Source organism: Suillus fuscotomentosus, assembly GCF_016647785.1.
Source record: "Suillus fuscotomentosus strain FC203 chromosome Unknown F5891scaffold_471, whole genome shotgun sequence".
In the NCBI taxonomy this organism is placed as follows: domain Eukaryota; kingdom Fungi; phylum Basidiomycota; class Agaricomycetes; order Boletales; family Suillaceae; genus Suillus; species Suillus fuscotomentosus.
In genome coordinates, this window is record NW_024539983.1 from 1 (window position 1) to 24,199 (window position 24,199).

A 24,199-nucleotide genomic window follows, 5' to 3' on the forward strand; every position below is an offset into this window, starting at 1 on the left:
CCCTAGCGGGGTCGTCAGAGGCACGATTCTCCGTCGCAGCGTCCGACGTCCCATTTGCTTGGCCGTTGTGCTCATTCTCTTCTCCAGACTGAGCAGATCCCTGCACGCCACCGTCATCTTCCATGTTCACATCATTCGTGGATTGATCTGAAGGAATTAGCAAATATCAGATTCAGAACAGGTTCAAAGATGAAAGAACACAAAGAGAAATTCTTACCAGTGCCATTTTGCATTGTTTCATCGAGGGCGTCAGGCCCAGTGCTCGACGAGTGAAGATCTTTGTCCTGCTGCATTTCCTTGTCCTGTCCAGAAGGAACTACAGGCGTTCAGATTAGCAGTTTATTGGGGCGCAACAATTTTTTCTCACCAGCTTGACCTGCATGATCTTCATTCTCAGCGGTGTTAGTGTTCGCCTCTGCCCCCGCCTTCTCTGCCAGCTTCTCTGCCATCATCAAGGGACGTAAATCAAACAACATCAAGGACTAACAAAGGGCAATGCTTACTCTGCCTTTCGATCCACCATGGCCCCGCTGCCCGTATCACATCTGTTACCTTGTGGCCCTGTATGATTTGTGAAATCATCCATTTGCAACCTATCTTGTACTGTTTCTCGTAGACTCGTTTCAGAGACGACCATACCATTACGTCCGAGTCGTCCCAAGGTTGCTCTGGGCTCAAATTGTGCCGACGAACATAACCTTCCAGTACCAAACGACCGTCGAAGTTGTCAAAAACGTTGTTTGGGTCTAGACAGATAACGGTTTGCATATCAAAAGAAAAACATGAGATACAATGATTATATACCTCTTTGCTCCGATGTGGTAGTGACAGCCCCGCGAATTTGCAGGTGGTTGTCCAACAAGGCCTTCACGAACTCTCTCCAAGTCCGTTCTCCGTACCAAAGCTGGTGGGCGAGTCCATGAATCTTTGGCAAGGCAGGCTCTATAACGACCATGTTGAATAGAGCGTCCAGATCTTGCGTGAACTCCTCGAACTGAGTGTAAGGCGGGTCTTCCTTGAGAACGTAATACAGAAAGTCAATAGGCTTGTGCCAGACATCGTTCCCTGCAAGATTCACATTGTCCAGCGAGGGATGAAATAGTACAATATCTAGCCTCTCACCTGCAGCCGTCCAATTCCACTGTTTCACACTCCAAAAGTAAGGATGAGGTTCATGGCCCTCATGCCATTGCGTCGGAAGCCTTGCCCCTTGTTCGTATTGAGTTTGCCGATAAATACCAGATGACTTGAGATCTTTCAGAGCTTGAGGTTTGATGATAGTGTTAAACGTTTCCTCAAATTCTTCGAGTTCGCCATGAATCCATTCCGCAAGGTCTTCAGGTGGTGACAACATCCTCTTGCCCTCTTCGTCCAGGTTCCAATCCCCTTCTACATAGACGCAAACATATATATATATATTTATCAATGTTGTAAAAGCGTCACCACAGTTGACGAACTTACCGAACAGCGCGAGGTTTTCTGCTCTGATAGGATCCGCAGCCAGAAACTTGCGATCTGCGACTGGCACCTTATCGTAGGGAATGTTAAACATGTCGCGGGACGATCGAATCTTCCATTCGTCTAGAGTTCGGACCCTCTCATGACCGGACTTTTCAGTATCATGCTCCCAGCTGACCAATTCTCGAACGGCGATCAACCTAGCCAACATGTGTTGCGCGAGCTGCGTGCCAGTTGTGCGACGCAATGTGGCAGCATTGTCCCTGTGTTGCCTTCTCCTTGCCTTTCTCTCTTCCTCCGCCCAAAACTTCCATGTGCACCTGAACATGACAATATTGTAAGCTAATTCCAACCATACCCCTTCGTATCGCCTGGGGAGCGGCACAAAACCTCTGAGTACGCCGCTCATCATGACAGGGATGCGACAAGTTTGATACTTCTGCCCTGTTTCAGCGTCGATGATGTCGATCTCCTCAGGTGCGCAATAAGTCACCAAATCGATGCTGTCGTCCATGATGCATTCGGCTTTCACAGTCGGAATTCGAAAACGTTTTATAGGCTCCTCGAGGAGCACAGTTCCAGCTGGACGCTTTCCACTGGTGATAGGATTGCCTGGAAATTGGCCATGCGTCAAGCCACTCAAGATGTTGTTTGAATGTGAATGAAAGCACATACCTGCGACGTTGAGGGCTGCCATTTGTGAATGTTAGCGAAATTGAAGAATGAATGTACGAAATATGACTAGACGAAAATGGGAACCGGGAGATGCCAAACAATGGGCGGCTATATAACATCCAAAACACGTGTGTGTTTGTTTGTCCTCTTTCTACATTAGGGTCATGGGCAGGATTGATTTCATTTCCATTCCATCTTTACATAAAGCAAGGGCCAGCCGCTCCATGGCCATGCAATGAAACAAACAAAACAAGCCGCCCAGTACTATCAAGCCAAGATGAGTTGTGGGCGTGATTCAGTGGAGGGGAAGCCAGACTCTACCTAACGTCTCTGGAGCAAAACGAACATGGCCTGTCGGAGGTGGAAGAGGGAATGAGTCCGGCCTGCACGATCCTATAAATAAACCCAAGCATTTGAGCCACCGGGAATGACCATCACAGAGTCAGAATCGGAGGCACTCACCAGGCTGAGAATGTTGCAGCGTCCAGAATGGTAGTCCAGCGAAAGAGGAGGAAATGGACGATGATCTAGACGCATACATTCAATTACATCGAGCTAATTAGGAGGACAGACTGACAGTTACAGTAGTGGCATGAATCAACAAGGCCTCAGGCTGTTGCGCTTGATGAATACACCTCGCAAGCAGTGAAAAGGAGGTACCTAGTACCAGTTCCTTGAGAGTATCGAAGTTTGTTCTTCCTGGTGTTCACGCTCGTGCTTATCGATCAACAGTTTTGAAACCATGAGCAATCTCGGATCCATAGAACACTGCACAGCTAGCTCACCATATGTGTTGAGGCCGCTATGTGTATTATGTGCAGTATTAGCCACTAGCATCCGTTGACGACGTTGCGGTGAGAGACAAAGATGGGCTGTGTGCACCGATTAGGGCAGAGCGTTCTAACCTACATAAATTTCAGCAAAGTTCCAAAGTTTATCGAGTCCAGAAGTTATCATAAGGGTGTATTTGACGAACACAAAGGATTCGGCGTAGATCAGGTTAATTGTCTAATAACTTCGCGTTTCCCAAAAATAATAGTTGCCATCATTTGGCCTCAAATTGTGAATGTACTCAGCATTGCATTGTGTTACCTGTCATGATATTTGGATGGCTCTCTCAATGATCTCAGAAAAACTGACGTGCTTTAAGTATATGTGTGCTAGGACAAGTTCAGATCCTGCGTCATTGTCATAAATGTCCATATATCTGAAACCTCCATCTTGTTTCGTTGAAGAAGACCCATTCGTTGTGAAATGAGATATGACAGCCCAGGCTCATTTCACAACGAATGGGTCTTCTTCAACGAAACAAGATGGAGGTTTCAGATATATGGACATTTATGACAATGACGCAGGATCTGAACTTGTCCTAGCACACATATACTTAAAGCACGTCAGTTTTTCTGAGATCATTGAGAGAGCCATCCAAATATCATGACAGGTAACACAATGCAATGCTGAGTACATTCACAAACAACTTTGATATCGATAGCAGTTATATCTTTTGTATACAAAGCGAATTGATATATGCGACGTGTTCAAGGAAAGGTAGAAATGGGCAGGTGGGACATCAATCAAACACCATGGACTCATCGTCACTATCATAATCGGCCATGTGTGAATCTTGCTCGATCTCCATAGCTATTCCGCCTTGACGTTTACTCTTTCCTTTCTTCTCCCAACCTTTCGTGCTCTGCCCTCCAGAAGCGGATGCCGAAGCTTGAGCGCGCTCAGCGTTAGTGATTTCCACGAAAAAGTTCTGTAGGTCCGTGGATGCGGGGAAGTGATGCCAAAAAAGCTGAGGAGCACGCGACCTTGATACCTGGTGAAAGTGTTTGTTTCCCTCATGGTTCTTCACCCAAGACGACCTCCATTTGCATAAGGAGCATCGAAGCTGAACTTTCTGGCCTTTGTTGTGAACTCGCATATCAGCTGGGACTGGCTGACATTTTGGGGTAGGGCACGATTTGAACTCATAACCAAATGCCCGTGTTGCTGGAATGTCCTTGCTAATTTGACGACATTCAGCTACCTTCTTATTGTCCACCGTGTTTGCGAACACAAGAACCGCAGTTGTGTAGTCGAGGAAATCGTTGCTGGAAATCAGAATTTCGCACATGGTGGGCCAAACATCGGTCCCTCCGAAGACGCCTATGTCTGCAATGATGGAGCGCACTGCAGTGGAAATCATGGATGGTAACGTGCCCGATCCTCCGAATGCCACCACGAAGTCGACTAAATTGCTGCAAAACAGTCAGTCAAACCTAAGATTGTGTGAAGGAAAGCACGCGCCTTTCCACCAATGCCTTCACTGCCTCAAAGTGGTGGCTCACCCTGATGGCAGGTCCGCAGCTAACCATGATCAACCCCCTCCATCCACCCCTAGAACCAGCGGTGAGATTGCACCAATGGTCACTCCCATTGATAGTCTTCACCACCGTCTTGTTGCCCCTCGCTAGCGCGGAAGATTCTCGCATCATGGCCAAGAACCTTTCTCCAAGGTAAGCCATGAGTATTTCGGTTATCGTGGTGCTTGTGCCACCTGTGTGGCCTCCGGTATGCTGAAGCATCCCTGTGAATTCGTCGGAATGCGTGTCCACCAGAAGGAAAACGTTGGGAGGATAGCCCGCTTTAAGATTGCGAGTGATGAACTCTACACCGGGAGCCAGCTTTTTTGACTCAGATTGGTGCGCACCACCTCGCATGTGCAACGTAGTGTAATACAACTGGAAAACAAGAATCGTAAATGTGAGACAAGAGGTTATATCATTTGGACTTGCATTGTTCTGAAACGTTCTGTAATGGTTCTGCATTTCTAGAGTCACGGTGTTGGCCAAATAGTCGTCCTTCATCGACTCCAGGTTCAGATTAACGATGGCCATGGGCCAGGCCATCTTGGCTTTCTTCCGCTTCCCAAAGCCAATGAATGCGTAACGCAAGGGCTTATCCTTGCCTTGTCCGATCCTCGAGCAGATCGGGCACCTAAACTCGGATTCCAATACCTCTACAGACTTCAAATAAATGCAGCCACTGCTACGAGGGAGGTGCTGCTCGCAAACGATCGCCCCACAGTTGACGCACTCGTGACTGTAGGGTGAATTGGTTTGGTCGCAACAAAAGTGACAAAACGTGCCCAATTGAACGATTGGAGAGGAAATCTCGTTGGCTTCAGTTTGTACTGGACCTGGAGCCGGATACTTGAAGACGTTTTGCTCTTCTTGCAATATCCTGTCCTGACCAAGAAGATTGGAGACGCTTAGGGATCGGGATGGACCACCGATTACATTGACCATACTGCCGATGTCGGTAGAGCAAGGAGCAGCCCTAGATATGCCACTGAAGATGGCGCCCACCTTAGCTTTCTGCTTGGGCAGTTTGGAGACTTTGCTGCGTTTGTCTGTTTTCTTCGGAGGCATGATGATATGTCGCGAGAGACTTGGTTGATGGATGGACGTAAGGAAGAATGAAAATTTCAATCGTTGTTCTTTTCATTGAATATATACTCCCAGCAATGAGGCTTGTCGATCCGAATAACCGATCGTTCGGTCCGAATCAACCCCAGATTCATCATCGTTACCCTGGAACCTATAAACACAAACGACTCAGGGCAAACAAATATCATTTTACATGGAAAGAAGCCTTCACCGCGCTGATTTTGATTCTCAACATTCGTGTTCTACATAACACAAAAAACTGGCTTCCATGAAGTCTTGTGAGCATCAATCCGTGTGGTTAATCTTGTATACATACGTCGAGGGAAGTTATACCCTGTCTGAGTTTCCATTAACACAATTTGGACATGCCATGGGCGATGAGCCACTGTTGTTTTGCCGTGGCAATGGCATTCATTTCGTAAAGCTACTTGGTGCATGTGCTGAATAGAAGTGTTTGAGTTATTGCTCAGCACCGATAAGTGCTCAGTAGTATGTAGAATCCACCACAGAGCACCGAAGAAATTCAAATGAAAAGTGATGAACGCTCAAACCTCACAAACGGGGAAACCTGCTCATGACCATAGAATGGGTCAGAATGTCTCGTCGTGGGTTGAGTAGACTGAGCTTTATGAGGTGGTGCCTATGTATGTATGATTAAGGATATGAATATGACGAGCGGCTACTAAAAACTGACCGAAGGTGCAGGATGATAGCCCATTCGCGAATGAGGAACACTCTGGGTATTCCGAAATGGGGAAGGGTGGGTAGGTATTATAGGACCGTGTAATACAGCGGCCATAGTGATGGATGATGGTGAGTGGAACAGGCGGCGTGGTACTAGCATATACAAAGTTATATAGATACTGGATACATACTAAGGAGTACGTGTAATTCTATTCTGCCAGCGATGAGGAGATGTCTTTGACTGGACTGGTGGTGAGCCTTATGGTTGCTTGACATAGATGACATGGCAATACCATGCAGTATGATTGAAGCAGTGCAGATTCCATATGTGCGACGGTTTATTTCAAAATCCTCTTCGCCAGTGGCGTTACAAGTAAAAAAGGACATGAAAGATTGATCGAACGTTGCACTAATGAATCTCAAAAACCTGTAGATCTAAGTAACTACACACTATGATGTACGGAAGGAAGCTTCATGAGAAATAATGAACAGGGAGGGGTACGGCTAACCAGCAACTGCTGCCCGTCTTCCCTGGGACCAATTTCTTCGAGCCAGGCGGTTGGGCAAATTTCAGTATCTTCTTGCAACGAACGTTGGTGCATTGGAAGTAATACACCCCGCTAACATTTGCAGGCAACCAGGCATCGACGAATCCGCAATTTGGACATTGAAGTGGCAACGTTTGACCCCAAGGCCTGTGGTCGACGTGGGCCCAGCTGAACTTGACGACGGTAAGACCGCCATCATCGGTATTCTTCGTCATTAAAATGACATCTGTGTGTCGGCCCAGCTTGTTTGATTGACTCAGGATCTGCGGGAATATGTCTGCGACCCGGAACCGTTCGATGAGGACCATTTCAGCGAAGGCGAGAAGGAGATGACTGGTGAAGTTCGGCTGGAATCGTGGAGCAGCAAAGGCGAAGCTAGCTGATATACGATGCCTATGTTCGTTGTTCAACAAAACTCACTTGAATGACAAGTGAAAGGAAAAACTTACGCAAGCACCCCGTTCTGTAACGCTCTGAAAGATTGGGAGTTATTTACCATTCCGCCGCATGAGAACAGCCAAAGGTAGGACTCTTGAGCACGATCTATGCCGAGCTGCCATGGGCTTAGGATAATATTCATGAACTAAGAGATGGTTAGTATTCGACATGTAAGGACGGGAAATAGACGAACCTCTTTGACTTCTCCGGCAATATACTGTCCATCACGATACCCAGCGAAAGGGTCGCCGTTCTCGTTGTCTGTGTGATTGGTAATACCAATCACAACACGCTCCCAACGGCCCTGCTTCGAAAGGTCACGCAACATTTTGTTACAGCTTCGATTATAGGCGGTAGCTTTTGTATCGGTCGCGATGTCGAACTCTACCTCGCGGTATTCGATGCGACCTCGAGGAAAGTAAGGTTGAAGGAATTCGTGCGCCAGGGAAAAGGGACATCCGGCGGTTTCACAACCCACCAGCTTCAGGTGGATGAGAAGTACTGGAGCCGAGGATATTTGAGCACGCTGGGATATTTCTAACGTAGCTCTTATGGGAAGGAATCCTGGAAGGACAGCCTGGTCGTCCATGTAGAAACCCTATAGAATATTTAGTTGTCTCAGCGTTAATGATGTTGCTGTCGCGAGGGAACTTACAAAATATGGCAAATTTGGCCCGTCCTTGTTTTGCCTCGCAAGATGGCAACTGATGCATATGAATATGACATCGTCGCCTGCAACCACCCGCTTGAAATCTTCGGGGATATCCAGGCATCTGGTGCAAGTCACGCGCGGGCATAGTTCACAACAGAACAGCGACCCGGTGGTCATAGATCCGTCGCGGCACACAATGCAGTACTTTGTGTTTGTCATGTTAGTGACATTGTTATGTGAGTAAATTTTCGAAACGCACGTCGTTATGCTCCCCGGCATCGCAGACATCCATCAGCCCGACTTGGATGATCCTCTCCTCCTGCAGAGGCACATTCAACTGCACGCGGGCAGCCTCGCCACCCTTGGACTTCTTTGCCGTTTGTTTCGTTCGAGCCATGTCGACTAGGAAGTTTGTGAAGAGAACGCTGTTATGGACGATGGTGGGCGTGTCAAAAGAAAGCAAAATTTTCACAATGAGGACCTACAAACACTAATATTCAATATTCAACCCCGCGTCACCACGTTGAGATCAGCGTTATCTGTAAAGCCACGAGGTATGGACCTTGGGATCGGCCTTTCAAAGTAGGCGGTCCGCATGTCACCACAATCCAACAATACATTGTTCTTTTCACCATTATGCCCCATGAATGGTATGCACGGGCGTTCTTTTTGTTGTATCATGTCTTTTATTCGAATATATTTCTACCTTACCCCACTCGCACAATATTAGAATTAGTAATTGAAAAATGAAGTCTTTCGCAATAAGGATTAGTCTCCGGTATTCACCCGCTGACTCATATCTTTGGCGAACAATTGTTGTTTGTGGATCACGTTATATTTGTGGCTCCGATTCAACATGTGTTTGTATCTATTATATTTTTGTTTATTTGGTCGTGGTTCATTTTCCTTTTCCTTTCTTTCCCTTCCTTTCCACCATTTGCCATCTCCATCCAACCGCTAAACGCGCGCATCCCTGTAAAGGGACGTGTATCTTTTCTTGTGTAATCAAGCGTCGCGTCGGGTGGTGGCGCTCCACAACCGCTGTTCGTCTTTGCTGTGAGTCTTTTTTGGTGTTGTGTTCATCTTTTGCTCTGATTATATATATATTTAAGCATGGGACTACCGGCTCTTTCTTTTTTTTTTTTTTTCTCAATCTCTTTTTGCTATGCATGTCCTTGTTGGACTGCCGGCTCTTTCTTTTCTTTTTTTTTTCTCAATCTCTTTGTGCTATGCATGTCCTTGTTGGACTGCCGGCTCTTTCTTTCTTTCTTTTTTTTCGCAATCTCTTTTGCTATGCATGTCCTTGTTGGACTGCCGGCTCTTTCTTTTCTTTTTTTTTTGTCGCAATCTCTTTTGCTATGCATGTCCTTGTTGGACTGCCGGCTCTTTCTTTTCTTTTTTTTTTGTCGCAATCTCTTTTGCTATGCATGTCCTTGTTGGACTGCCGGCTCTTTCTTTTCTTTTTTTTTGTCGCAATCTCTTTTGCTATGCATGTCCTTGTTGGACTGCCGGCTCTTTCTTTTCTTTTTTTTTTGTCGCAATCTCTTTTCCTATGCATGTCCTTGTTGGACTGCCGGCTCTTTGGGCTATATGGCTTTGCATGTCCTTCTTGGACTGACGCCTTTTTCTATTTTGCTAATCATATGTTTGGTAGGTCTTTTTTCTTGGTCTTGTGTACTGACTAACCACCATATTTCATTTCAGCCTGTGTCTATCTGTCATGTATTTGGCTGCGCACGTCCTTTGTAGGACCACTGCCGCTTCTTGTATTGTAGGTGTTTCATCCAACTGCCCAACGCGCGCGCTCTCTGTAAAGGGGCGCGTGTCTTGTGTAATCAAGACTCGCGTTGGGTGGGGCGGCGCTCCCTCTGCCTTTTTTCAAAGGGCAGAGCATTCTCAGGCCGTAATGCCTGAGAGGAGCTGCTGCTGGAATGGTGCTTTGCTCTCTAACTACTGCTGTCCGTCCATCCGTCTGGTATGTCTTTTTTTTTGTTTCTGTTGTTGTTTGTGCACTCATCAGACGTTCTCACCTTAGGATGGTGTATTGCCTCTGGGTGCTTCTTCCAACTGCCCAACGCGCGCGCTCTCTGTAAAGGGGCGCGTGTCTTGTGTAATCAAGACTCGCGTTGGGTGGGGCGGCGCTCCCTCTGCCTTTTTCAAAGGGCAGAGCATTCTCAGGCCGTAATGCCTGAGAGGAGCTGCTGTTGGAATGTTGCGTTGCTCTCTAACTACTGCTGTCCGTCCATCCCTCTGGTATGTCTTTTTTTGTTTCTGTTGTTGTTTGTGCACTCATCAGACGTTCTCACCTTAGGATGGTGTATTGCCTCTGGGTGCTTCTTCCAACTGCCCAACGCGCGCGCTCTCTGTAAAGAGGCGCGTGTCTTGTGTAATCAAGACTCGCGTTGGGTGGGGCGGCGCTCCCTCTGCCTTTTTCAAAGGGCAGAGCATTCTCAGGCCGTAATGCCTGAGAGGAGCTGCTGCTGGAATGTTGCTTTGCTCTCTAACTACTACTGTCCGTTCATCCCTCTGGTATGTCTGTTTTCGTTTTCTGTTGTTGTTTGTGCACTCATCCGACGTTCTCATCTTAGCGTGTTGTATTGCCTCTGAGTGCTTCTTCCAACTGCCCAACGCGCGCGCTCTCTGTAAAGGGGCGCGTGTCTTGTGTAATCAAGACTCGCGTTGGGTGGGGCGGCGCTCCCTCTGCCTTTTTCAAAGGGCAGAGCATTCTCAGGCCGTAATGCCTGAGAGGAGCTGCTGTTGGAATGTTGCTTTGCTCTCTAACTACTACTGTCCGTTCATCCCTCTGGTATGTTTTTTTCGTTTTCTGTTGTTGTTTGTGCACTCATCCGACGTTCTCATCTTAGCGTGTTGTATTGCCTCTGGGTGCTTCTTCCAACTGCCCACCGCGCGCGCTCTCTGTAAAGAGGCGCGTGTCTTGTGTAATCAAGACTCCCGTTGAGTGGGGAGGCGCTTCATCTGCTTGTTTAAGAGCATTCTCGGGCTGCAACGCCTGAGAGGAGCTCTTGTGTACTAATTTCTATTGTTCATTCCAGGTTGTTTTCTTCGCTGCGCGTGTCCCATGACTGCCAGCTCCTTGTGTGCGTTCCTGGTGGCTCTGGCTCCGCATGTCGTAGTGCTACTGCCTTATCTACTTCTGGTTAACTAAGGTAGGTCTATCTGTGTTTCTCTCTCCTTGCACGCAAACGCGAGTCCGACTTTTGGGCACGCGTCTCCTTTTACTGACAAACGATTCTATGGTAGGTTGAAATTGTGTAGCTTGGGGTACGACTCTTCCTGCTTTTCACAGGGCAGTGAGTATTTCTGGCGTGTGCACTCCGCATCGGTTGCTGTTGTGAGGGTCACCAAAATGTCCGCTTTGTGAGGTTGAGGTTTGCTGGTTTTTCAATTTGCCGGTCGAATTTCACTTCGTCTCACATGAAAACATCAGGCGCGGTTTGCCTCGTCTAACCAACCCATTATAGATGAGCGAGCATTGAAGCCCTTCATCTGTTCCTCTGATGGCCAACTAATGAGCGATTGTACTATTCTGCGGTGATGCAGACGAGATCATTCATATATACAACCGCCTGACATTACTGGCAAGTGTAAGAAGAGCTGCCTTTTGTCAATGGTCGCACCATTTCTGACTGACTCGCGATACTCTCAGACCGACGCTATGCATTGAAGCTGTGGCGACCATCGTGCACAAGTCTTCCTCTTTTCGGAGATCATTCTGACACGTGATGGAGTTGTGTCGGATGGGATGACTGCAGTGCGTTTCGGACTGCGGTGATTATTCCCTCTTTTTTCATGCAGTCTTCTTCCTCCAATCCCTGCTCTCTTTGCCTGATTCGCCTCTGTGCTACCAGCAATTGTATTGCGGCTTACAAATGCGGTTGTCACCTATTGGGGATTTGCTTTCAACATGTCACATATTTGGCAGGCTTGCTGCGATGGCTGCTTGTAGATCCAGGTGTCTTTTTGCCACAAAGGACAAGTCCTGTACCTCTGTTTGGAGGTGGTGGCTCTTTCTTTGACATTGTCTCTTCTGCCTCAAATGTCATGTCAAATGCATCGTCAAAACTTCACCAAAAGCAAAAGAGATGCCATGCGATGCGCGGACTTTGTATTTGCAACAAGAGAGACTGACCCGACCAGAGAAATAGTCAGAAACGCCCACAAGAAAAGCCAAATTCAGCAAAAGAAAAGCCATGCGATGCGTGAACTCTGCGGTTAAAAAGGCTGAGACTGACCTGACAAAAGAAAAGCCATGCGATGCGTGAACTCTGCAGTTGAAAAGGCTGAGACTGACCTGACAAAAGAAAAGCCAAACAGCCATACGATGCGTGGACCCTACGTTTGGTAAGGGTGAAATAGACCAGATGAGAGATCAAATCTGCCTTTTCCTACTGAATCTCAGCAACTCGATAATGGGAGTGGCAAGGCTGTACTTACTAGAAGACTACGGACAGAAGTGGTTGGTAGAATCCACAGTGAATGGTTTTTACTTACACGTGTCATAGAGATAATGGTAGTAGGCGCTGAATGGACTCTGACGATCTTATTTGAGAGATATTGAAACATATTGTTTGCTGAATTATTCTTATACGAGTGGACACCTGCAAGAGAGATATGATATATGAGCCTTGGCTCAAGATGAAGTCAAAAAATGCCCTGTGAAAATCGTCTTGGATCACCTTTGCTGGGTGATATTCACGGACGCATACACAGGCGCTACTGACTCGAAGATGGCGTTGCTTTTGCTCTGGCGCACCTATGTTGAGCGAGACTTTTCGAGCACCGAAACCTCGTTGCCTATGAAGAGCACTCTCAGGTATCTTCCGCCTCCGGACTTGAGTATACCAGTAGCACCTTGTCATGTGTGTTGAGATACTATGACATGGGTCTCCTTGCAGAAGTACTTAAAAGTTACAAATGTGAGAACGAGCAAAGACAAGGGTATAAGCAAAGAAAACGAGAATGTCCAACGCGATCCACTATGCGAGTTTGCTCTCCCTCTTCGCTTTGCTGCACCTGCGCCAAGCGGTGACTGCGTAAAGTCATGGATGTACCGCCCCACAAGGTGCTACAGCAGCCTGAGATAAGGATGCAACGTACGATATATTTACATTTTGTTCTCGAAGACGAGACATGTTTTCCGGGTTGGTGTAGCCACTTGCAACAAATCGTTCCACTAGCGGTCGTATAGCTTCATCCGAAGCTGTAACTTAGGCATTAAATATATGACAGCTGCTAGCACTGGCATCAATTCACTTGCGAGCAATAGCTTACCCATTTCTTCCTTGAGGGTTGGGCATCTAAGGAACGTGATAGGGCTATGTAAGAGGGATGCAAGTCGACAAGGTTCACAGCAGTGGATACTCACTGCTTATAAACCTAAACTGGACCGCGGACGAAGCACAGATCACTCATTAGAAGCATACTTCATTCTTCTGACGGACTTACCGATGCTCCATTTGAATAATATATTGTAAAGGCATGAATTCGTCTATTGTCTCTAAGACTGAGTCAGGCCAGGGTCGGTCCGTAATCAAATCTTAGAGCAGTAAAACTATGTCCATGTAAGTACAGAGCCGTTCGTGACCTCTTGTGAGGGGAGTATTTGAGTTATAAAAGGTGTACTGACAAATAGTTCAGAAGACTAGAACAAACATTCATCGGACTTCAAATTAAGTCAGGTAAATTGGCAATCGAATCGTAACCTATCGTCCACCTTAAACTTGAGCTTCACGCACCTCATGAGCGCATTGTTCTGAGATGCATACAAGATGGTGGTGTTGATTATGCGTTCCATAATGTTCTCGCACCCTCTCACATTCTCCTGCAATGTCCGTTGTTCACCTGGAGTGATTCTCCGACGTGGCAACATCGGTGCAAAAAATCGGTCCGAAATCCGGATAACTTCTGACTGAGTATATGAAACTACGGTATTTGTTTTGATCTCTTTTCCACCCACTTTCGCCCTGTGCATCAACATCATATACATCAACACGATCCCTCTCAGAAGTAACATCTTGAAGAGTTTCGGTGACGTTGGTTATTTCAAGCGTTCGTCTTCTGGTAGTTTTTTGTCCATCTTCCACACTCAATCCTAAATCATGCAGGAGAGAAGTGCTATCAGTGAGATCGTTCGGGATTTATTCATGGACGTGGCTCGCAATCAGCTGGTCCTCAGTTGCGGGTACAAGGACTGGAATGAGTGGGATGAGCGGATGGGTGCAACAGTTCAAAGAAGTCAAAGTGAGGATCCTGATGTGGCTATCTGGAAGGCGATGGAAAACGAAGCAAGTTCGAAGATTCAAAGGCACGATTCTGGGAACATTTCGGAAGCTTGGAAGATTGTTGCAAAGCAGCGATGGACTCTCCTGCATCTTATCAAACATGCAAACACATATCCCCGCTCAAATATTGTGACGCACAGTCCAACACAGGATGCCATATTGCAGGCTATTGGAGATGAATTCGGTACATGTTAGGTTAGGGGGTAAAAACGCTGGTGGGCGCACAAGTAACTGAAGAGATAAACTAGAAAAAATACCCCCGGCTACTAGGTAGTCTGAGGTGGTATTTCGAGTATGGTACTCTCATCAGTTTTCTAGCTGGTTAAATAGGAGGGGACACACATATTCGAGAGGAGTATGTGTCTGAGTACGAAGGTTTATCGAAGATAAGAAGTATCGTATCATGTCTAATAATGTTATCAACGTTAATAAGCCTAAAAGTATTTTTAGTGCCGCAGCAGGTGGCCGAAGGCCGCCATTAAAAATCTCTCACAGATGTCAAACTCTATAAAAAGGTAAACAGGCGTACACAATCTACAATGAGTAAGAGGCAAAAATAGTTTGATCCGAGTCTGGACCGAAGGTCTAGACCTATTACGTAATAGAAGTTCCATAAACAAATATCGGAACGACAACCGGTCACGTGACATCTGTCACAAGGACCTGATTACGAATAGAAGAACTATTAATAACGTTACGTATTTTTAAACAACGGTTAGTTAGACCGTAAGGCGGTTAGGCTAGTTAGGGTTAGGGCTTAGGAAGTTAGGTTAAGTTAGTTAGGCTTAGGGGGGCTTCCTTGAAAAAGCCATGTACGGGAACCGATCAGTTCCGTACAGCCATCTCTGGCTCCTAGCGTCATATCGTAAAAATGACCGCATACGTATAAAGACAACATTAAAAGTGTCCGAAGCATTAAAATTAGATAAAGAATATATATAGATTTCTACCCGCGCCGCTTTTCCGGCGCTAAGCTTTATAGGAAGTCACCACACATCGGGAGCCGTTACCTCCACTATGCACAGTGCCCGCCAGCACAAGTTGCGTAAACATACGCGCATGACTGAACCCAGTAGGAGTAGCTCCCTTCTGGTCGATGTCAATTCACCACTTAGCCCGCCATCCTTTGCATTAAAGCAAGGCAAATCTCCCGGAGGAAACCCGCCGGACGGAGAGGACTTTCGAACTTAGCTTCACCCTCGTTCGTATGGTTGCGTTACCTGCACTTAGGGACCCTCCGTAGGGCTTCGCTGTGGCGCGCACGCTAAGTGTATATCTATATTTCAACAGGAGGAATAAAATCGTCCTGTTCTAATGCTATTTTGAGGAGGGAAGTTCTCCAGAGTGATGCTAGATCGGCAAAATTTTGTGTTCTTTTGCGCGATACAAGCCACCTTGCATTTCCCATTACATAATTGCCAAGATCTAATATCGCGGCCGACTCGGCTTTAACGCCGCCTACTACACTAACGTCCCTAATCAAAAGTGCTTCCCGTGGGAGGCCCAGATGTTCGAGTACGTCAGGAGCCGGAGCGTGAGCGGGCACGAGCCATTCGGTCAATCTATCTTGGTACACCGGTGTGTTTTGCGTCCCATACACACCGGACACGAAATCGTTCCTATAACGATTTAGCTTATGCATAATGGTATCCTCTAAGCTTTTAATGCTGAACCAATCCCATGCGGTATTAAATTCGGTTTTGACTACAAGAATGGGATCCTCTGATACCGCTCTTGTCAATAGACGTGCTTCCCATTTTTTGGTAGCGTACTGTCTAGACCAGTTATTAATAACCGATGCCGGATAGCCTCGCGATATGTAAACACAGCATAGATCTGAGATCGCGGTCCGGTAGTATTCTATTTTACTGGACAAAGTGGCTAGGCGGCTTAGCTCACCTATGAACGTGCCTTTCTTCACGTCATATGGGTGTGCTGAGTCCCAGGGGATTCGTTCGAAATGGTTTAGTCTCTTACGATAAGGCATGTGTTCTACGTTGTTAGTGAATGGATCACGATACACAAACATGTCTAAAAATACAGCGTGATGCTGAGAGACTTCCCAACCGATTTGGCAGCCTTCTAAAACAAGATTATCGCGCATATAATTATACGCTTCTATTTCTGAATTAGCTTCGACTAATGCGAACACGTCATCTATATACCGTCTATAGAACAGTAATTTGTTAAGATTAGGTACAATGAGCGCTTCATGGAAATGCCCGAATAAGTTTGCAACATCGGGGGAGCACGCTACGCCCATGGCTAAGCCACGGGTTTGTTTGTACGTTTGTTCGCCAAATTGGACGATAAGGTTATTTAAGGCAACTTCTAATGCGAGTTCGAGCATATGGCGTGGAATAGGTTCGGGATCAATAGCGTAATGCTCGTCCCATAGGTCTAAGACCGCCTCGATACCTTTGTCGACAGGAACGTTGGGGTAGAAAGCTACCACATCGCCGGTGACAATATAGAATTTACGTTTGCCTGATATCTCGTTAAATTGATTAAGAAGCTGAGCTAACTGCTTCGACCCGCCAAGAATATATGGAGATGATTCTATTATGGGTTTGAGATATTTTGAGACGAATTTAGCAGCGGGGTTCTGCATTGCAGAATGGCAAGGTACGATCGGCCTAAATTTGGTCGGTACCTTATGTATTTTTGGAATACCGTAAAACTTTGGGAGTTTAACACGCATATGAGCGTCATCCTCAGTTTCGCCTTCCTCCACCCCAACAATAAATTGTTGTAAGAACGCACTTAGCTGCTGGTGCCCTAAAGCATTTGCCGCCAAGTCGCTTAACGCGAGTATGGAAATTCGTTGTCTCGATAGTATGGCTAGACGAGTTGCATCGTCAATTATTTCATAGTCTAGTCTATTACTTAATAGTTGCATACATTGATCCTTGTACCAGTTAACCGTTACGACGCAAGCGCCTAGATTTTTATCCGTTGGAAGAACCAAGCAATTGTGTTCTATCAACCAGCGGTAGATTCGGCCTCGTGGAACTGTGGTTTCAAGTTCGTTGATTTTAGGCGGTATAGCGCTCAGGGTACAATTCCTGACATAGTCGCGACCGGCACTAATGGCGGATTCTATTCCTTGGTAAGGGATCGGATCACAGGGCACACGCTCTTTAATAATCCGATAGTCTGGGTCAAAGGGTCTGTCTTCGTAGTTCCCATGGAAAGCTTTATAAATAAAGCGGAGTTTCCATCTTAGCCTGTCGGCGAAGTCTTCATACGCATCTAACAATAACTTAGAGTTTTGAAGCGTGGGGAACATATATTTATACGATAGACTTAATTCACGAAGAATCGAAGAAGAAGTTTCATCTATTTGGACACCAGGTCCTACATGTACATACGATCGATATCTACTCGCCTCTAGTACGTTAAGAGGCACGAAAGTGTGCAGTATCCGAACAGCGCTATCAGGGTTTAATTCTAAGATAAGATCGGGCCAAGATGATGGGTGATCGTACCTGATAGGTTGCGTGAGGAGCCAGTCTTCTACTTCTCGTTGCCATGCTTCTTTCCCTTTCCGGACGGCTTCCCCTTGGTCTTCTTCTTGCCGGCGTTCTGGGCAGCGGCTTCGGCCTTGGGTTTGTCCTTCTTCTCCTTTCCTTTGCCGCCCTTGGACTTGGCGGCGTTCTAGATGGAGTTGGGTCAGTTGAGTCGATAGAGGGACCGAGGTCCGTACCTTCTTGACCGGCCCCTTGGAAGCGGGGCCAGAAGCATTTTTTAAGGCAGCAGCGACAGCCTTGTCGACAAGAGCCTTAACGCTCTTGTTGGAGGAGGATGGTCCCGCGTTTACAGCGGTTGCGTCACCCATCTCCACGTCTGCCTTGGCTTTTAAGACTTTTTTAGCCGCTTGAGTTGCGGCGTTCCTATCTTCGGCGGCTTGTGCTAACATAACGATGCGCATTCCGATAGATGGCAAGTCTAAAATAAGTCGTCTAACGACTTCTTTCGTCCGGGGGCTTTCACGCCAGGCTACTATTTTAAGTTGCCCGGGTTCGGTGTCCATGTCGACGTCGCCGTCGACCGGGTTTTCACCTTCCCCCGCCTCTGCCCACACCGGTTCGCGTACGTGTTAGTTAGGTTAGGTTAGTTAGGGGGTAAAAACGCTGGTGGGCGCACAAGTAACTGAAGAGATAAACTAGAAAAAATACCCCCGGCTACTAGGTAGTCTGAGGTGGTATTTCGAGTATGGTACTCTCATCAGTTTTCTAGCTGGTTAAATAGGAGGGGACACACATATTCGAGAGGAGTATGTGTCTGAGTACGAAGGTTTATCGAAGATAAGAAGTATCGTATCATGTCTAATAATGTTATCAACGTTAATAAGCCTAAAAGTATTTTTAGTGCCGCAGCAGGTGGCCGAAGGCCGCCATTAAAAATCTCTCACAGATGTCAAACTCTATAAAAAGGTAAACAGGCGTACACAATCTACAATGAGTAAGAGGCAAAAATAGTTTGATCCGAGTCTGGACCGAAGGTCTAGACCTATTACGTAATAGAAGTTCCATAAACAAATATCGGAACGACAACCGGTCACGTGACATCTGTCACAAGGACCTGATTACGAATAGAAGAACTATTAATAACGTTACGTATTTTTAAACAACGGTTAGTTAGACCGTAAGGCGGTTAGGCTAGTTAGGGTTAGGGCTTAGGAAGTTAGGTTAAGTTAGTTAGGCTTAGGGGGGCTTCCTTGAAAAAGCCATGTACGGGAACCGATCAGTTCCGTACAGCCATCTCTGGCTCCTAGCGTCATATCGTAAAAATGACCGCATACGTATAAAGACAACATTAAAAGTGTCCGAAGCATTAAAATTAGATAAAGAATATATATAGATTTCTACCCGCGCCGCTTTTCCGGCGCTAAGCTTTATAGGAAGTCACCACACATCGGGAGCCGTTACCTCCACTATGCACAGTGCCCGCCAGCACAAGTTGCGTAAACATACGCGCATGACTGAACCCAGTAGGAGTAGCTCCCTTCTGGTCGATGTCAATTCACCACTTAGCCCGCCATCCTTTGCATTAAAGCAAGGCAAATCTCCCGGAGGAAACCCGCCGGACGGAGAGGACTTTCGAACTTAGCTTCACCCTCGTTCGTATGGTTGCGTTACCTGCACTTAGGGACCCTCCGTAGGGCTTCGCTGTGGCGCGCACGCTAAGTGTATATCTATATTTCAACAGGAGGAATAAAATCGTCCTGTTCTAATGCTATTTTGAGGAGGGAATTTCTCCAGAGTGATGCTAGATCGGCAAAATTTTGTGTTCTTTTGCGCGATACAAGCCACCTTGCATTTCCCATTACATAATTGCCAAGATCTAATATCGCGGCCGACTCGGCTTTAACGCCGCCTACTACACTAACGTCCCTAATCAAAAGTGCTTCCCGTGGGAGGCCCAGATGTTCGAGTACGTCAGGAGCCGGAGCGTGAGCGGGCACGAGCCATTCGGTCAATCTATCTTGGTACACCGGTGTGTTTTGCGTCCCATACACACCGGACACGAAATCGTTCCTATAACGATTAGCTTAGGGTTATGTTATCCTCTAAGCTTTTAATGCTGAACCAATCCCATGCGGTATTAAATTCGGTTTTGACTACAAGAATGGGATCCTCTGATACCGCTCTTGTCAATAGACGTGCTTCCCATTTTTTGGTAGCGTACTGTCTAGACCAGTTATTAATAACCGATGCCGGATAGCCTCGCGATATGTAAACACAGCATAGATCTGAGATCGCGGTCCGGTAGTATTCTATTTTACTGGACAAAGTGGCTAGGCGGCTTAGCTCACCTATGAACGTGCCTTTCTTCACGTCATATGGGTGTGCTGAGTCCCAGGGGATTCGTTCGAAATGGTTTAGTCTCTTACGATAAGGCATGTGTTCTACGTTGTTAGTGAATGGATCACGATACACAAACATGTCTAAAAATACAGCGTGATGCTGAGAGACTTCCCAACCGATTTGGCAGCCTTCTAAAACAAGATTATCGCGCATATAATTATACGCTTCTATTTCTGAATTAGCTTCGACTAATGCGAACACGTCATCTATATACCGTCTATAGAACAGTAATTTGTTAAGATTAGGTACAATGAGCGCTTCATGGAAATGCCCGAATAAGTTTGCAACATCGGGGGAGCACGCTACGCCCATGGCTAAGCCACGGGTTTGTTTGTACGTTTGTTCGCCAAATTGGACGATAAGGTTATTTAAGGCAACTTCTAATGCGAGTTCGAGCATATGGCGTGGAATAGGTTCGGGATCAATAGCGTAATGCTCGTCCCATAGGTCTAAGACCGCCTCGATACCTTTGTCGACAGGAACGTTGGGGTAGAAAGCTACCACATCGCCGGTGACAATATAGAATTTACGTTAGGGTTAGTTAGGGTTAGTTAGGGTGTAAAAACGCTGGTGGGCGCACAAGTAACTGAAGAGATAAACTAGAAAAAATACCCCCGGCTACTAGGTAGTCTGAGGTGGTATTTCGAGTATGGTACTCTCATCAGTTTTCTAGCTGGTTAAATAGGAGGGGACACACATATTCGAGAGGAGTATGTGTCTGAGTACGAAGGTTTATCGAAGATAAGAAGTATCGTATCATGTCTAATAATGTTATCAACGTTAATAAGCCTAAAAGTATTTTTAGTGCCGCAGCAGGTGGCCGAAGGCCGCCATTAAAAATCTCTCACAGATGTCAAACTCTATAAAAAGGTAAACAGGCGTACACAATCTACAATGAGTAAGAGGCAAAAATAGTTTGATCCGAGTCTGGACCGAAGGTCTAGACCTATTACGTAATAGAAGTTCCATAAACAAATATCGGAACGACAACCGGTCACGTGACATCTGTCACAAGGACCTGATTACGAATAGAAGAACTATTAATAACGTTACGTATTTTAAACAACGGTTAGTTAGACCGTAAGGCGGTTAGGCTAGTTAGGGTTAGGGCTTAGGAAGTTAGGTTAAGTTAGTTAGGCTTAGGGGGGCTTCCTTGAAAAAGCCATGTACGGGAACCGATCAGTTCCGTACAGCCATCTCTGGCTCCTAGCGTCATATCGTAAAAATGACCGCATACGTATAAAGACAACATTAAAAGTGTCCGAAGCATTAAAATTAGATAAAGAATATATATAGATTTCTACCCGCGCCGCTTTTCCGGCGCTAAGCTTTATAGGAAGTCACCACACATCGGGAGCCGTTACCTCCACTATGCACAGTGCCCGCCAGCACAAGTTGCGTAAACATACGCGCATGACTGAACCCAGTAGGAGTAGCTCCCTTCTGGTCGATGTCAATTCACCACTTAGCCCGCCATCCTTTGCATTAAAGCAAGGCAAATCTCCCGGAGGAAACCCGCCGGACGGAGAGGACTTTCGAACTTAGCTTCACCCTCGTTCGTATGGTTGCGTTACCTGCACTTAGGGACCCTCCGTAGGGCTTCGCTGTGGCGCGCACGCTAAGTGTATATCTATATTTCAACAGGAGGAATAAAATCGTCCTGTTCTAATGCTATTTTGAGGAGGGAATTTCTCCAGAGTGATGCTAGATCGGCAAAATTTTGTGTTCTTTTGCGCGATACAAGCCACCTTGCATTTCCCATTACATAATTGCCAAGATCTAATATCGCGGCCGACTCGGCTTTAACGCCGCCTACTACACTAACGTCCCTAATCAAAAGTGCTTCCCGTGGGAGGCCCAGATGTTCGAGTACGTCAGGAGCCGGAGCGTGAGCGGGCACGAGCCATTCGGTCAATCTATCTTGGTACACCGGTGTGTTTTGCGTCCCATACACACCGGACACGAAATCGTTCCTATAACGATTTAGCTTATGCATAATGGTATCCTCTAAGCTTTTAATGCTGAACCAATCCCATGCGGTATTAAATTCGGTTTTGACTACAAGAATGGGATCCTCTGATACCGCTCTTGTCAATAGACGTGCTTCCCATTTTTTGGTAGCGTACTGTCTAGACCAGTTATTAATAACCGATGCCGGATAGCCTCGCGATATGTAAACACAGCATAGATCTGAGATCGCGGTCCGGTAGTATTCTATTTTACTGGACAAAGTGGCTAGGCGGCTTAGCTCACCTATGAACGTGCCTTTCTTCACGTCATATGGGTGTGCTGAGTCCCAGGGGATTCGTTCGAAATGGTTTAGTCTCTTACGATAAGGCATGTGTTCTACGTTGTTAGTGAATGGATCACGATACACAAACATGTCTAAAAATACAGCGTGATGCTGAGAGACTTCCCAACCGATTTGGCAGCCTTCTAAAACAAGATTATCGCGCATATAATTATACGCTTCTATTTCTGAATTAGCTTCGACTAATGCGAACACGTCATCTATATACCGTCTATAGAACAGTAATTTGTTAAGATTAGGTACAATGAGCGCTTCATGGAAATGCCCGAATAAGTTTGCAACATCGGGGGAGCACGCTACGCCCATGGCTAAGCCACGGGTTTGTTTGTACGTTTGTTCGCCAAATTGGACGATAAGGTTATTTAAGGCAACTTCTAATGCGAGTTCGAGCATATGGCGTGGAATAGGTTCGGGATCAATAGCGTAATGCTCGTCCCATAGGTCTAAGACCGCCTCGATACCTTTGTCGACAGGAACGTTGGGGTAGAAAGCTACCACATCGCCGGTGACAATATAGAATTTACGTTTGCCTGATATCTCGTTAAATTGATTAAGAAGCTGAGCTAACTGCTTCGACCCGCCAAGAATATATGGAGATGATTCTATTATGGGTTTGAGATATTTTGAGACGAATTTAGCAGCGGGGTTCTGCATTGCAGAATGGCAAGGTACGATCGGCCTAAATTTGGTCGGTACCTTATGTATTTTTGGAATACCGTAAAACTTTGGGAGTTTAACACGCATATGAGCGTCATCCTCAGTTTCGCCTTCCTCCACCCCAACAATAAATTGTTGTAAGAACGCACTTAGCTGCTGGTGCCCTAAAGCATTTGCCGCCAAGTCGCTTAACGCGAGTATGGAAATTCGTTGTCTCGATAGTATGGCTAGACGAGTTGCATCGTCAATTATTTCATAGTCTAGTCTATTACTTAATAGTTGCATACATTGATCCTTGTACCAGTTAACCGTTACGACGCAAGCGCCTAGATTTTTATCCGTTGGAAGAACCAAGCAATTGTGTTCTATCAACCAGCGGTAGATTCGGCCTCGTGGAACTGTGGTTTCAAGTTCGTTGATTTTAGGCGGTATAGCGCTCAGGGTACAATTCCTGACATAGTCGCGACCGGCACTAATGGCGGATTCTATTCCTTGGTAAGGGATCGGATCACAGGGCACACGCTCTTTAATAATCCGATAGTCTGGGTCAAAGGGTCTGTCTTCGTAGTTCCCATGGAAAGCTTTATAAATAAGCGGAGTTTCCATCTTAGCCTGTCGGCGAAGTCTTCATACGCATCTAACAATAACTTAGAGTTTTGAAGCGTGGGGAACATATATTTATACGATAGACTTAATTCACGAAGAATCGAAGAAGAAGTTTCATCTATTTGGACACCAGGTCCTACATGTACATACGATCGATATCTACTCGCCTCTAGTACGTTAAGAGGCACGAAAGTGTGCAGTATCCGAACAGCGCTATCAGGGTTTAATTCTAAGATAAGATCGGGCCAAGATGATGGGTGATCGTACCTGATAGGTTGCGTGAGGAGCCAGTCTTCTACTTCTCGTTGCCATGCTTCTTTCCCTTTCCGGACGGCTTCCCCTTGGTCTTCTTCTTGCCGGCGTTCTGGGCAGCGGCTTCGGCCTTGGGTTTGTCCTTCTTCTCCTTTCCTTTGCCGCCCTTGGACTTGGCGGCGTTCTAGATGGAGTTGGGTCAGTTGAGTCGATAGAGGGACCGAGGTCCGTACCTTCTTGACCGGCCCCTTGGAAGCGGGGCCAGAAGCATTTTTTAAGGCAGCAGCGACAGCCTTGTCGACAAGAGCCTTA

At 46.4% G+C, this 24,199-nt stretch overlaps 4 protein-coding genes across 4 annotated transcripts; 1 reads left to right on the forward strand and 3 right to left on the reverse strand.

Moving 5' to 3' along the window:
- Nucleotides 1–24: 24 nt before the first annotated feature.
- On the reverse strand, nucleotides 25–2,155 carry F5891DRAFT_990594 (uncharacterized protein; the record flags this gene model as incomplete). Its single annotated transcript, XM_041378089.1, has 8 exons — nucleotides 25–147; nucleotides 218–316; nucleotides 368–442; nucleotides 504–746; nucleotides 805–1,065; nucleotides 1,123–1,389; nucleotides 1,462–2,070; nucleotides 2,134–2,155. Coding segments are annotated over 8 exons (1,699 nt in total), but the record flags the coding sequence as incomplete, so codon positions are not given.
- Nucleotides 2,156–3,703: 1,548 nt separating this feature from the next.
- On the reverse strand, nucleotides 3,704–5,549 carry F5891DRAFT_990595 (uncharacterized protein; the record flags this gene model as incomplete). Its single annotated transcript, XM_041378090.1, is given in 4 exon segments — nucleotides 3,704–4,290; nucleotides 4,310–4,376; nucleotides 4,467–5,115; nucleotides 5,215–5,549. 4 exon segments carry the CDS (start codon nucleotides 5,547–5,549, stop codon nucleotides 3,704–3,706), a joined length of 1,638 nt encoding a protein of 545 aa, XP_041216201.1.
- Nucleotides 5,550–6,723: 1,174 nt separating this feature from the next.
- On the reverse strand, nucleotides 6,724–8,286 carry F5891DRAFT_1203157 (uncharacterized protein; the record flags this gene model as incomplete). The annotated part of the gene is made up of 5 exons (XM_041368952.1): nucleotides 6,724–7,192; nucleotides 7,249–7,382; nucleotides 7,431–7,835; nucleotides 7,893–8,093; nucleotides 8,149–8,286. The coding sequence occupies 5 exons, from the start codon at nucleotides 8,284–8,286 to the stop codon at nucleotides 6,724–6,726; spliced, it is 1,347 nt and encodes a 448-aa protein (XP_041216202.1).
- Nucleotides 8,287–14,008: 5,722 nt separating this feature from the next.
- Nucleotides 14,009–14,386, forward strand: F5891DRAFT_1203158 (uncharacterized protein; the record flags this gene model as incomplete). The annotated part of the gene is made up of 1 exon (XM_041368953.1): nucleotides 14,009–14,386. The coding sequence occupies one exon, from the start codon at nucleotides 14,009–14,011 to the stop codon at nucleotides 14,384–14,386; it is 378 nt and encodes a 125-aa protein (XP_041216203.1).
- Nucleotides 14,387–24,199: the final 9,813 nt, after the last annotated feature.